The sequence below is a fragment of the Morchella sextelata genome (assembly GCF_020137385.1).
Source record: "Morchella sextelata strain SCLS chromosome Unknown scls_23, whole genome shotgun sequence".
Lineage (NCBI taxonomy): Eukaryota > Fungi > Ascomycota > Pezizomycetes > Pezizales > Morchellaceae > Morchella > Morchella sextelata.
The window spans coordinates 440,520-453,203 of record NW_025408638.1 but is presented as its reverse complement, the minus strand read 5'-3'; the positions used below and the strand labels follow the sequence as shown (position 1 = coordinate 453,203).

At 46.3% G+C, this 12,684-nt stretch overlaps 3 protein-coding genes across 3 annotated transcripts; 1 reads left to right on the top strand and 2 right to left on the bottom strand.

Annotated features, from left to right (window-relative positions):
- Positions 1–403: 403 nt before the first annotated feature.
- Positions 404–2,978, bottom strand: H6S33_007355 (uncharacterized protein; the record flags this gene model as incomplete). Its single annotated transcript, XM_044838696.1, has 8 exons — positions 404–1,231; positions 1,297–1,307; positions 1,388–1,622; positions 1,690–1,881; positions 1,944–2,300; positions 2,350–2,448; positions 2,524–2,739; positions 2,808–2,978. 8 exons carry the CDS (start codon positions 2,976–2,978, stop codon positions 404–406), a joined length of 2,109 nt encoding a protein of 702 aa, XP_044688891.1.
- Positions 2,979–4,039: 1,061 nt separating this feature from the next.
- H6S33_007354 (uncharacterized protein) lies at positions 4,040–6,317 on the bottom strand (the record flags this gene model as incomplete). Its single annotated transcript, XM_044839025.1, has 4 exons — positions 4,040–4,627; positions 4,685–5,943; positions 6,011–6,039; positions 6,109–6,317. The coding sequence occupies 4 exons, from the start codon at positions 6,315–6,317 to the stop codon at positions 4,040–4,042; spliced, it is 2,085 nt and encodes a 694-aa protein (XP_044688890.1).
- Positions 6,318–8,240: 1,923 nt separating this feature from the next.
- Positions 8,241–11,389, top strand: H6S33_007353 (uncharacterized protein; the record flags this gene model as incomplete). Its single annotated transcript, XM_044839024.1, has 4 exons — positions 8,241–8,714; positions 8,779–9,421; positions 9,474–9,644; positions 9,717–11,389. The coding sequence occupies 4 exons, from the start codon at positions 8,241–8,243 to the stop codon at positions 11,387–11,389; spliced, it is 2,961 nt and encodes a 986-aa protein (XP_044688889.1).
- Between the last annotated feature and the right edge of the window lie 1,295 nt (positions 11,390–12,684).

Genomic DNA, 12,684 nt, shown 5'->3' with positions numbered 1-12,684 from the left:
ACATGTAGTCCATACATAGGTTGATTCGAACAAAACGAGGTCATATGATGGCTCAAATATCACAAGATTGCCGTATTGAACCAATACTATTTGGTTTCAAGTATATCGTATTCTAAGTCCAGGATTTGATATGAACCACCAGTTGAAGGGTTATACATGTTCCTGGCTTCTATGATTATGTGATTTAAGGCTTAGTGACCTGTAGACTTTCTAGTACCATACACAGGCTCTAGGAGAGATAGCATGGTGATCATATTAATCCCCCACCCCCCTTCCCACACACACACTGAAATTAAGATATACCTCCTAGAGCCTTTACTCTACTTTAAGTATATGCATATAAATTCGAGAAAAGATGAAGTAAAGCGACGAGTCGTCGTAGTCCAACAGAAACGGCTGGTGTTTAAAAATTTGCGGGACTCACCGGACCGGTAAAGATGTTTCGAGAATTGGAGTTCTCATGATAAGGATGCGCATCGCTCTTTCCGGAGGAATCACTCGTATTATTATTCTGGCTGTCCATAAACGGGATGCAAGTTGACGGCGACGATAGACTTGTTACGAAGCCGCTTGGTGCGGCACCGGAGTTACCATTCAACGGTTTCGAAGGCTCCTGGTGGAATTGATAGCTCTCCTCCTGGGATGCGAGAATACGGGAGTTTTGCACACCGTTGGCAAAACCAAGATTTCCCGTTTTTTGTAAATCGGATATGCCATGTTCTGGGTCAGCCATGAGCAAGAGAAAATCAGCTGAGGCTTGTGCCGACTCTTCTCGGACACTGGCAACACTGTCACCACCTGTCCCATTATCAGGCTTGAGTTTGCTTAATGCGGATACAGTGTGATTCATAGTAGGCTTTAAATGACCCAGAGTATCTGCCTCCACATGACGTTCTTGAACGCCACTGTGTCCGGAAACTAGGAATGTCTCAAGTTTAGATCCTTCTTGAATCCCGGGTTTAGATGCCCGCGGGAGACTTGCCGGTTGGCTAGATGACTCAAGAAAGATTGGCCGCGTATTCTCATGACCTTCGGGCAAATCCATTGGAGAACTCTTGGTTGAGCTACCGATGTGGAGTTTTATCGTAACACGTTTTTTGTTGTCCATTTCACGCCGCATACATCTTTCGCAGGTAAAGTCGCCTTCTATAAATGAGGGTGGAAGATTCTGACAGGCAAGGTGTTGCCAGACAGCACATTTGTCGCATGCAATGATTGTGGACCCGCCCGCCTACAAAACTTGAAAATCAGTTCCATTTGCCAATCATGGTTTCAGACTTTGGACCCGGATCTTACATGTTTTTTCCCTGAAAAAAACCTGTTAGTGTTGAACCCAAAGAATAAGACAAAAACAAAAACTCTAAACGGATAGAAAGTGCAAATCTACCATGGACGCCACAACGGCAATCAAACACCCAGTCACCTTCTTTTTCTTCGACTGAGGGTGACCGTCGTGATCTCCTTGTTTGTACTCTCGTTGAGGCCCTGCGACTATTGACACTGCTCTCGTCACCAGACGTAACCCTGCTGCATCCAACGTCTTGAGTCTGTAGCTTTTTTCCCCGTGCTTTATTTTGTCGAATAATTTGTCGCTCATATGCAACCAAACGGACTTCTCGATCCTGTAACGTGTGTAAATATGTATTTATATTTGTGGATTTCACGTGATAAAATTCGTTGGCAATATACCTTCTCTCGTTTCCGCTCTTCAGCCTGGCTCTTCTTCAGTAGTTCCTCTTGCCTGCGTTCTTCGGCAGCCTTTAACTCTTCTTCCTTTTTACGGATCATTTTTTCGTCGATACGAGAGGATCGTTTTCTGTTGGCTACCGCTTCTTGCTTCTGCCGTTCTTTCTCGATATCAAGCAGTTTCTTTTGCTTAAGCTATAACCAGGTCATTTATCAGCACGATACAAGGGATATGTGGATTCATTTCAAGTAATCACCTCCTCGCTCCGATGTATTTCCGGCAACACCTCCCCATTAAGGTATTCATAAAGAGCTTTCTCGTCGGCATCTTTCGAGCCTTTTAAGCCCGACACAAACTTTTCCCAATCGCCCAAAGATATACAAACACATGCCCACTCCCTAGTCTCATTGACTTTTGCCAGGGCCTCACCGGAATCAATACTAGAATTATTTGGTATGCGCTTGCGCTTACGCCCCGCACGTGATGTTTGAGATTTCTTCTTTTTGGGGGGTGAAACAGCACCTTCTTTCCAAGGTGCACGACGATATAGACGGTTATCGTCAAGTATAAAGTATTCATTATTCTTACTGTCATAACCGGCAGGTTCCATCCTCTATTGACAGTTAGCGCCACTCAATAATGGCAAATCAATCAGGATTTACCCAGAGGAGTTCTTCAGATATATCGATGACCCCCATCCTCTCACGCAGCACATTCGGATATTTAAAGGTCCAAAGGGAGAGTTGGTGCAATACACGGATCTATTGGGGGGTCAATAGTCAATATCACCCAAGATCAGAGTATATCACCATTAGGTGAGACCATAGGAAAGAGACCTTTATAGATAAATCCATATCATTGAAAGATATTGCAGCCATATCATCACCTTCAAAGGGATTCGCCTTAGCTTCGTTCAATAGGTATTGCTTCCTAGCCTGGTCATCGAATTGTTCGATCAAAAGACGTGCATTCGAAGTGACCATCTTGATGAGCGTCAACTTTATCTGCTCAATTAAGGGTGATTGTGGCGCTAACAATGCTCCCTCAAGTTCCTATTATACATGTAAGTAAAAAAATATAGGGAGTGAACGTGAGTTGAGATATTGAGCTGCTAACTTACTTCTCGCCCAAAATCTGGCAGATTCAAAGCTCCAACACCGAACATGAATAGGTATTGCCCTAATGCTGCAAACTCTTCCATGTTTCTGATACGATCCAGTTCGAACGACGACGGCGGCGAGGAAGTAACATTTTCGGCGACTTCAACGCCGCGCTTGCGCTTTGCTGGCATGTCTTTTTTATTTCCCTTCCTTTGAGGGGGTTTCAAAGGGGTTTATATCGATGCTTGCTGAACAGCTAGCAAAGTATTAACTTTTAATTCGCGTCCAAGCAGTATTGGAATCAAGGACATTACCAGTCTATGTGCTTTATGGATGTACTTTATCACTAATCTTGAATTTGGTACTCGCGTGTTCCGTACAACAAGAGAGAAAAATAAGACCGTAAACTATGTAACTGACTCAAAAAGAAGATGGAAGTTGGAGATACGGCGGAAAAGAGATGTCCAGGGTGGGAGTTGCTATGATACAGCGTTCTATTGTGCTACAACTGCAGACCTGCTAAGGGAAACGCGACGCAGAGCCGCGTCTGCAGGCAAACTCCCCTAACTTCACCCGGCTGCAGGAAAATCCACTTACCCGGCTTTATCGTCAATATCATTGACGAAATGTACAGCATGATAGTGGTTTAATAAGTACTACAAGTTACATTCGAAAATCTAGAGCCGGAGGTTCGTTTGGCTTCGTCTCTAGATTATAATATGGCTGCCGTTGCGGATGTCTAATATAGATGCATTATCTCGTTCTAGACAAGTTTAAACAATCGTAGATGGTAGGATTTGATCTGGAAGATGGAATCTCTCGGGTTGCTATTTATATTTTCACCTGCGACTGCAGAACACCCCACAAAATTTCTCAAGATCCAATGCCATGCAACATCAACTCGCCGGGATCCACTTCCTCCATATATATCGTCTCGTTTCTAATCCGAAGTCAGGCGGAGTGTTGTTTCGGGGTAGTCCAACACGCACAGAATATGAATTACACACAATAGGTTACGCATGCAATAGCATTGAAATTACATATATATTTTCAAAGTCTGAGTACGCGGTCATTCCGTTTACAAAGATGTTACACATACTGGCATTCTGGCAAATCTACACTTGAGATTCCTTAGAACCTCCTCCAGACCCTTCTAACAGAATTCAAAATGGCTTGGTACGATTAAGAATGTCACTTTCCCATCAAGGCCATAATATCGTCCGCAACGCAATACCTGTATATTTGGGAATATTCATTCATCCGCGTCATCGGCGTTATCATCTCCGAATATCGCTTTGAAAACATCATCTCCTGCTCTCTCAGCCTCTAGGGCCTCGTTTGTCTCGGTATCCACCATGGGCATAGCATTTTTCGCCTCAGGCAAGGTGTAATTCTGGTCGCCCCTCGCCTCTCTCATCATCTCAGTCATTTGAGCTTTGGATACTAGCTCTTTTGATGGGCCATGAGTCGGTTCCCAACTTCCTGCACCGTTTTCACCATTTCCTCCGGTTTGTTGCACATGAATAGGTGGCTTGACGTTAAAGCGTTTACATAATAAACGTGTAGGGAAAAATTCCACAATGGATCGCGTTATAGGCCCGTACATCGACATTTTGGCTGCTGTTTCCGCAGGTTCCTCCGGGATTGGCTGGGGACGATGAATGGGTATGTCTAAATCAGTGCTTGTGGACACAGCGGTATTGACGTGGAAGTTGGAGGTGTTTGTGGTTGCGGATGTAAACCGGTTCGCTATCATACCAGTCAAGGGCTTAAAGATACGTGCGGCGCCCATAAACTCGTCAAGTTCTTTAACCCAGTCTTGAGTGTTCATCCCATATTTCTGAAATATATCGTAAGCTCTTATTCACAAAAGTGTCGGAATGATGTATAAACATACTCTATCAGGCAAACCTTCTTTAAGTCCGGCCTGAACTTCTAAAAACGTACGGTACCTTGTCCGCTTGTCTGGATCATCAGCATATGGCATGAATCCACCTCTGATAGCCCCAAGTGCCACCGCAGGGTCCAACTTTGGAACTAACTCTGCCAAAGAGGATGGGCCGGAAGACGAAAACGTTGATGGGGGTGCTTCGCTAAGCGCTTGTGGCAAGTTTTTATTCCCGGTAACAGACGCGATGCGATCTCTTGCCGCTGGAGTCATGAAGTCAAATACAGACTTCCCAGGTAAAGGCGTTTCGCCTAATAACGATCCACGAGTTCGAGGATCTAACTTCAGCTCCGTCTCGGGCCCTTTGCGGGCCAGAATAGTTTGAACTGTCAGTTGACTTTGATGATCTTTCTTCTGAGACGCACCGGGTCCTGATGGAGCCCAGTGCGACGGAACTTCCGGAGGGAGATACCACCCATCTTGTAATTGAGCAGGGCTGAGCGAGAGAACAAACCCATCCAATGGAACTCGTCCATCGTGGCATTTTCGCAAATTAATGCTTGACTTGGCTTTAATCGACTTTTTGGAAATGAAAACGTGTTTCGTCGGTTTTTTAATAGGAGGCTTGGCGCTCTTCTTTGATTTCTCACCAGCAATTATTCGGTTGTAGGCCGTCTTTGGGCGGATCTCGTAAGGATCATCATCATCTTCCCCATCATCATTCAAAACCCCGACACCGAATCCGCCTCTTGTGACATGTTTTTTAAGCTTGGTGCCCGATAATTGGCTCAGTATTGATTCTTCCGTCTGCTCGCCCGGTTGTTCTCTTAAACATCCTTCTCCAACATATCCCACTCCTTTCATGTCCGATTTTTTGTTGAACTTCACCAAAGTTGAATTTTTGGGCGCGAGTAGATAACAATCCCCATCTGTTGTATCACCGTCCTCGTCCCCGTCTGAAATTTGGACTTTCCTTCGAACCTTAGGGCCGATGCCCTGTCCTTCTTTCCAGCCCATCTTCTTCAAGAGTTTTACCCCCATAGTATCTTGTACAGCTGGAGTCAATAGATCCATTAGAGTGATCTGTTTTCCCCTCCTCACCAACTCATCCCCGGTAGATCCTAAACCAGTAAAATTTTGATTTGTCTCAAGTTTCTGGGCTTCAGCGGCTTCAGCGAGATCTTCGGCGTCCATAAAATCTTCAGGGCGTGCTGGAGTAGCCTGTGCACGGGCGGTACGGGATGATTTGAAAGTAGCAGGAGTCCATCCTACGTGTATCGTATGAATACGAGGCTGAAAAGTACATTAATGTGGGATACTTGGGGCAGAGCAAACCTTCTTTGGACCCCACGGTGTTGAAATACCTGCACCATAATAATTTAGTTTTTGACTCGAACACCACGCGCACGCCAGGAGACGTGGATGTGACTTACCCAGCACTAAAGCCACCTGTAAAAGCCCCGTGTAATCTTTTCCTTCCTCGTTCGTCTGTGACTTCCTGTTTCCACAAAGGTACATAAGAACCATCATCTCTGGTTTCTGAATCATAAGGGGGCAAAGCTGTTCCGTAGAAAACAAATGGATAATCCTTTTGCTGGTCGCCAGCAGTTTCAAGAGAACTTCTATTTCGTTTCAAGGACATTCTAGGAGTTGTCTTTGGGAGTGGTGAAGGCTTTGGGAGTGGTGAAGGGTAGGTCGACGTGATGAGATGATGTCCTTGTGGTCCAAGCATGAGACAGGACACAAGACAGCTCACTCGGCAGGCAACACAAAGAGAGATTATGTATCGAAAATCGGGGGCTTCCCGCACCGGCACGCAACCATTGCCGAGTGACGGTTTCCAGCCTAAGACAATATCCAAATCGTTCCCAGCAGGGATCCCGCAACCACTAATAATCCTTCCACTTACACTATCCCTTACTCGATCAGTCCAAATTGAAATATAAACTAACCGTATCTGTGCAGCTGTGCTGTGCTGAACGCACTGAATGTTTATTTATCTTATCACGTTCACAGCCTTAATGCGGGGATAAACATGAACGGCGTTCAACACAGAACATATGCCAGATACGGTTAGTTTACATTTCAACTCGGACTGACCGTGTAAGGGATAACTTATTGATACCTGTGTAACTTTAGCCACCCACTCTACGTACATGTACCTACATGTACTCTACATACATGTATACCTACTTCTTACATGTAGGTAGAGTACCAGCTGAGGTTTCCCCGGTACTCTTCAGATTATATGCGCTCGTTATCTATGAACTATTCATCACCGGACAAGAGCCAGCTTGTAGGCCCCCTGGCACTGTACAAGATAAAGGAAGGAGTGTATGCAATTACATACATGTGCGTACTGTAGGTACCACCACTATTTGCATGGGTGTGGTAATGTTCATGATTTCTTCGGCAAGAAGCCGAAACCTATCGCCGCAGTCTCGGGCCTGCGCCAGCCTGGATCATGATCACTCAGAGCTGTCAAAAAGGCGGGGACGGTTATATTGATGAGAGTGGATGGAGGCTAGGCGCACGCGCCTGTCCCAGGTTCATAGGTCTAAATCGCTTGTGGATCATCCTTATGCAGTCAAAGTTCTATCGTGGACGGAGTCCTTGAGTATCTTGACCAGGCGAATAAGGAATGCTGATACATGTATTTACATGTGTGTTAACTGTACTGTAGACTCCATAGATGTATCCTTTGGGATTTGTCATTTGTCCTCTACTCCGTGCGCTTGGTGTTGCTATCAGCTAGTGCAACTGTTGGTGCTGCTTATTCCTGCTTTGCCCTCCTCTCTATCCCCACACTCCATCACCTCCTCCTCTTGATCATTCTTGTTTGGTCTGCGCCGTCCGTTGCGCCGCGCCTACATCCACTCCCATCCCCCCTTCTCCTCAACCTCCTCAACCTCATCCTCGTTCTTATTCTCGTCCCCGTTCTCCCACTCCACCTCTTCCACCTCCTCCCCATCCTCCCCATCCTCCTCTCCATCCTCTCCATCCTCCTCGCCCTCTCATCCTCCTCCTCTTTTGCTTCACGCCAACTTAATCACCCCTCCTTTCCCTACCGATATCCCTTCACCCCACATCTTTGCTGCTTCTACATCTGCAATAGCACAACTAGCCGCGCTAAGAACCGCAACATATTGCATTCCACAAGTTCCTATATACACACACGCGCGCGCGCGCACACACACACACACGCACACGCAGACACATATACATACACATACAGTGATACATACGTTCCAAACACATACACTTCCATCCCGGCACTCGGTTCTTCTCCCGCTCCTACCCTTGGTTCTACATCGGTCCCACTCCTGTTACAGGCTTGTCTCGTTTCCAACTGTTAATCCTTACTGGGCCCGCATCTTTTATCCTGTTCCCCCCGCATCAACCCTAACCCCCTCTCGTGGAATCTTATATCTCAACTACATCCTCTCAACGGCCTCGGACACCTACTTCCTTAAACCCCGCGTGCATCTAAAACATCTTAATCGAAATCACCCAAACTCAAAACCTCTAGATATCTATAATCAGACATCAACTAAACTCGTCAGAAATGTTACCCCAACAAGCGCCTATTATCGTCCAACGACAGCACAGCACCCGTCACCAGCGACAACCTTCCTCCTCTTCGTCTTCTTCCAAACCTCCAGCATCGTCATCTCGTCCACCTACTACAGAATCCTCAACCATTGGCACCCGAGAACCCGAGTCACAGCGATTGACTCCTGCTGCTCCTGTAGTTATTTCACCCGCCGCTGTCCCTTTGTCACGTCCAGGTGGCCACTCAAGACGGGCATCCGATATGTCTGAAGCCACTAGTACCGTCACAACCTCCAACGGGACCCCAGTACATGCTCCGTCTGTTGTTCCCGAGGAAGGTAGCAGGTCAGGCCATCACACATCATCACAACGTCCTAGAAAAACATCTATCCATGGATCTAGTGGAACATGGATTCTCGGGAAGACCATCGGAGCTGGTAGTATGGGAAAAGTGAAACTTGCTAGGAAATCAGATGGCTCAGAACAGGTTCGTACCATATCAACCCCGAGCATAGCTTCCTTGATTTCTCACATTATTGCAATATCTGCAGGTCGCGGTCAAGATTGTACCCAGGCAAATAATCCAGGAGCGGGGCATAGACCCAGCAACCGGCCAGCCTTACCCACCTCGCCATGATGAGAGCAAAGAAGTTCGAACCGCACGAGAAGCAGCTATAGTTACACTGCTTGATCACCCCTACATTTGTGGAATGCGCGATGTTATAAAAACCAACAATCACTGGTATATGCTATGTGAATATGTTAACGGCGGGCAAATGCTTGATTATATAATTTCGCACGGGCGCTTGAAGGAAAAGCAAGCTCGTAAGTTTGGTCGACAGATTGCCAGTGCATTGGACTATTGTCACAGGAATTCGATCGTTCACCGTGATTTGAAGATAGAGAACATCCTAATTTCAAAGACTGGCGATATCAAAATCATAGACTTTGGTCTTTCTAACCTTTTTTCCCCTCGATCACACCTTAAGACCTTTTGCGGATCTTTATACTTTGCAGCTCCGGAACTTTTGCAAGCCAAGCAATACATTGGGCCGGAAGTTGACGTCTGGAGTTTTGGGATTGTTTTGTATGTATTGGTCTGTGGAAAGGTCCCATTCGATGACCAAAGCATGCCCGCGTTGCATGCCAAGATCAAGCGTGGGGTAGTGGACTATCCACAGTGGCTTTCCGGAGGTATATTTCCCCATCAAGCATCAACCCTGGAGATTTGACTGACAGTGATAAGATTGTAGAAATCTTTTGGCGAGAATGCTTGTAACCGACCCCAGGCAGCGTGCTTCCCTACAGGAGATTCTCAATCACCCATGGATCCTCAAAGGCTTCCCCGGCCCTCCCGAGAATTATTTACCTCATCGCGAACCTCTTTCTGGTACCCTGGATGCCGAGGTCATTCGTGGTATGACGGGTTTTGAGTTTGGTACCAGCGAAACAATCGCAGCGCAACTGACCAAAGTCATCGAATCGGAAGATTACCAGACTGCTGTGCGAAATGCAGCGAAGGAACCTCTTATGGCATCTCCAAGCCTTGAGAAAAGGAAGGCCTTTGGCTTTGAATTTTATAAAAGGCGGTCATCCACAAGCTCCAAAGATACTCTGACAAATCTAAGTACCGAAGTACTATCCCACCCAAGTAGTCCTGACCCTATCAATGCATATAATCCCCTGATTTCTGTTTATTATCTGGTTCGCGAAAAACTGGAGAGGGATTCCATCAGCAAATCGCCCGCTGGCTCGCAGCCCCCACTGCCAATCCCCGACGTTGAGAAGCTCCGAATACCAATCCCCAAGCAGCCAGAAATCGCACATACAAGTGAGGCTAGTTATGAGGTGAAGGGAGAACCAGCATCTACAAGTGGAAGGACCCGTCCTAGGGCAAGAACGCACGGTGACGAGGAAGTTTCGGAGGCAATGAAAAAGGTCAATTTGGGTGGTGTATCTCTTCCACCGTCGCCAGTTGTTCCGCAGTCAGCAATCAAAGAGGATTCTGTCGTCAGGAAGGAAAGTACCGTTGGGGGGATGCTTAGGCGGTTTAGCACTAGAAGACATAATGCCAAGGCGCTTGCACCACCAACTTTATCAGTACAGGCGCCTGGCCAAGCACCAGTCGAAATCGCAGCCCCTCGTAAAAGTCTCTCCGTGCGGAGACCTCCGACAGAACGACAGCCTGTACCGTCCGGTGCATCACATTCTGGAGCACCCGACCTTCTAACCCCTCCCACAACAGCTGATGGTCTTCCAGGCTCAAAGAGATCTGCCAAGATCGGGAGGTCCACTAGTGTCTCCGAGGTGGACTGGCGACGTAAATATAGAGGGCAGCACCAATCTGGAGATCCTCCTGGAACAAGTGGCTCAGATCGTTCGGCATTGTCTGTCAAAGAAGAAACTACACAGAACGAGAAGGGGGCGAATAGCTTCTCAAAACCGTTGACAATGCGGGCAAAATCTTTAGGACATGGAAGAAGAGAGAATATCGCTCGACGTACTCGTAGGGAAGAAGCTGCAGCGGCGACATCGGTCCCTAACGATGTCCCAGAAGAGGATGTTGGTGATGGAGCGACCTCAGCGGGCAGCGGAGATGGCGCATCCACCACTCCATCATCCGATTTTGTCAGGCCTGTCTACTTGAAAGGGTTATTCAGTGTGGCGACGACTTCGACAAAGCCACCTGTTGAAATACGAATGGATATTATCCGGGTTCTGAAAGAGTTGGGTGTTTCCTATAAGGAGATTAAAGGTGGATTTTCCTGCGTTCATAGGCCCAGCATCGATCTCAAGAGCGTTCAGGAGAATGTCCCACAAACCCCTGAAGCCACCAATATGGTCAACCCTCCCTCACACAGGCGTAAGCTTTCATTTGGTGGTTCCACTAGTAGTAGTTCAGCGCCTGCACCCCCACCCCCGGCGATGAAGGGTCAGGGCAAGAGGAACAGAGCAGACACAAGCTATACAAACAGCGATGTCTCAAACGAATCAATGCATGATGGGGTTCTAGGAGGATCTTTAATTCTCAATTTCGAAATCTATATCGTAAAGGTCCCTTTGCTTTCACTGCACGGTATTCAATTCAAGAGTGTTAGCAAAACGAATACGTGGCAATACAAGGGTTTGGCAAGTAGGATTCTTCAGGAATTGAGGCTATAACGATTTATGTTTGTTTTCTTCTTTTCATTAAACTGTTTGGTTTTGGCCTGCATAGTTTAGCTTAGCGATTCCCTACTACCACTTCTCCCTTTCTCACTCTTTTCTTTTGGAATTGTCGCAGGCTTTTGGGATACCCTGGTCTCGTATACGCATGGTGTTTACTCAGCTATTGCTATTTTGAGCTACAGTTTTTTTCTTTCTTTTCGCTCTTTTTCCGACAGGGGATAACCTCTCTAATGAATGCTTTCACGAGGCATACGCAAGGTACAAATTGAATATGCGACCAAGTCCTTGTGCGCCAAAGACGAGGAAAATACGGACCTTCTTCAGTTAAAGATATTTGTTTAGGCTCTATGATGACACTATTTTCGTGATTGAATAGCCACTGAAAGCTCGAGATTTTCTGATATATTACTAGCACTTGTTTGAAATTTTGTTTCTCCCTTGTGTATTTGTTCTTTTTCTCTAGTTGAGGATAACATTGCTTAATTTAATTCATAATTCGGTATTTTGTTGTAGAATTCCTGTCTAATGTCAATAATTTGAAATGCAATACATACATGATATCTACATGTATTATAACGTGAGACACGATAGGCGATAAGATCAGAATGAGATAAAGGGTGGCATAAATATAAAGCTACATTCACATTTATTGATACAGGTCTAGCCTACTTTACAGATTGGCCGTGGGAGACCCAGCACTTCGTCCAAGATTGGATGCGAGTGAGCAAGTATGATCTACACCAGGAAGTTCGTGGCAGAGCCGCCTCGATAAAAGCTGCAGCCATATACTACAATAATAAGCGGCAATGATTTCTAGTACTCTAGACTTTTGGTTATTAGAGGAGAATTCCTGCAGAGACGTTAATTAGACTTCATAGTGAAACGTTAGGCTGCTTGCCATGTGACATGCATACCATTACCAAACAGTTGCAGGTGAGTTTATCTTTGTCCTTTTTGTTTGGTCTACCAAGTACCAACTACACGATAGTGAGTCCATGCGAGAGGCGTACTGGCAGCTGATGATGTTACTAGAGTTGTTACCAGCCGCTACCGAGCCACAGGCCAGAATGTAGTATGTAGTACCAGACTGGGGTTAGTGCATTGTGTCCGATCTCGGTTGTCTTTCCTCCCCGCCGCCCTCCCTCTCTTCCTTCTCAGGCTGAGGTTTCTATCGTCTACTGCCTACTTCCCTCTTTCTCTTACTCCCTCTCTGTCTCGTGCGCTTTCTCTACCCCTCCGCTTCCTTTCTTCTTGAACAACACTATTCATCCTCACCTATTTTCTCTAGT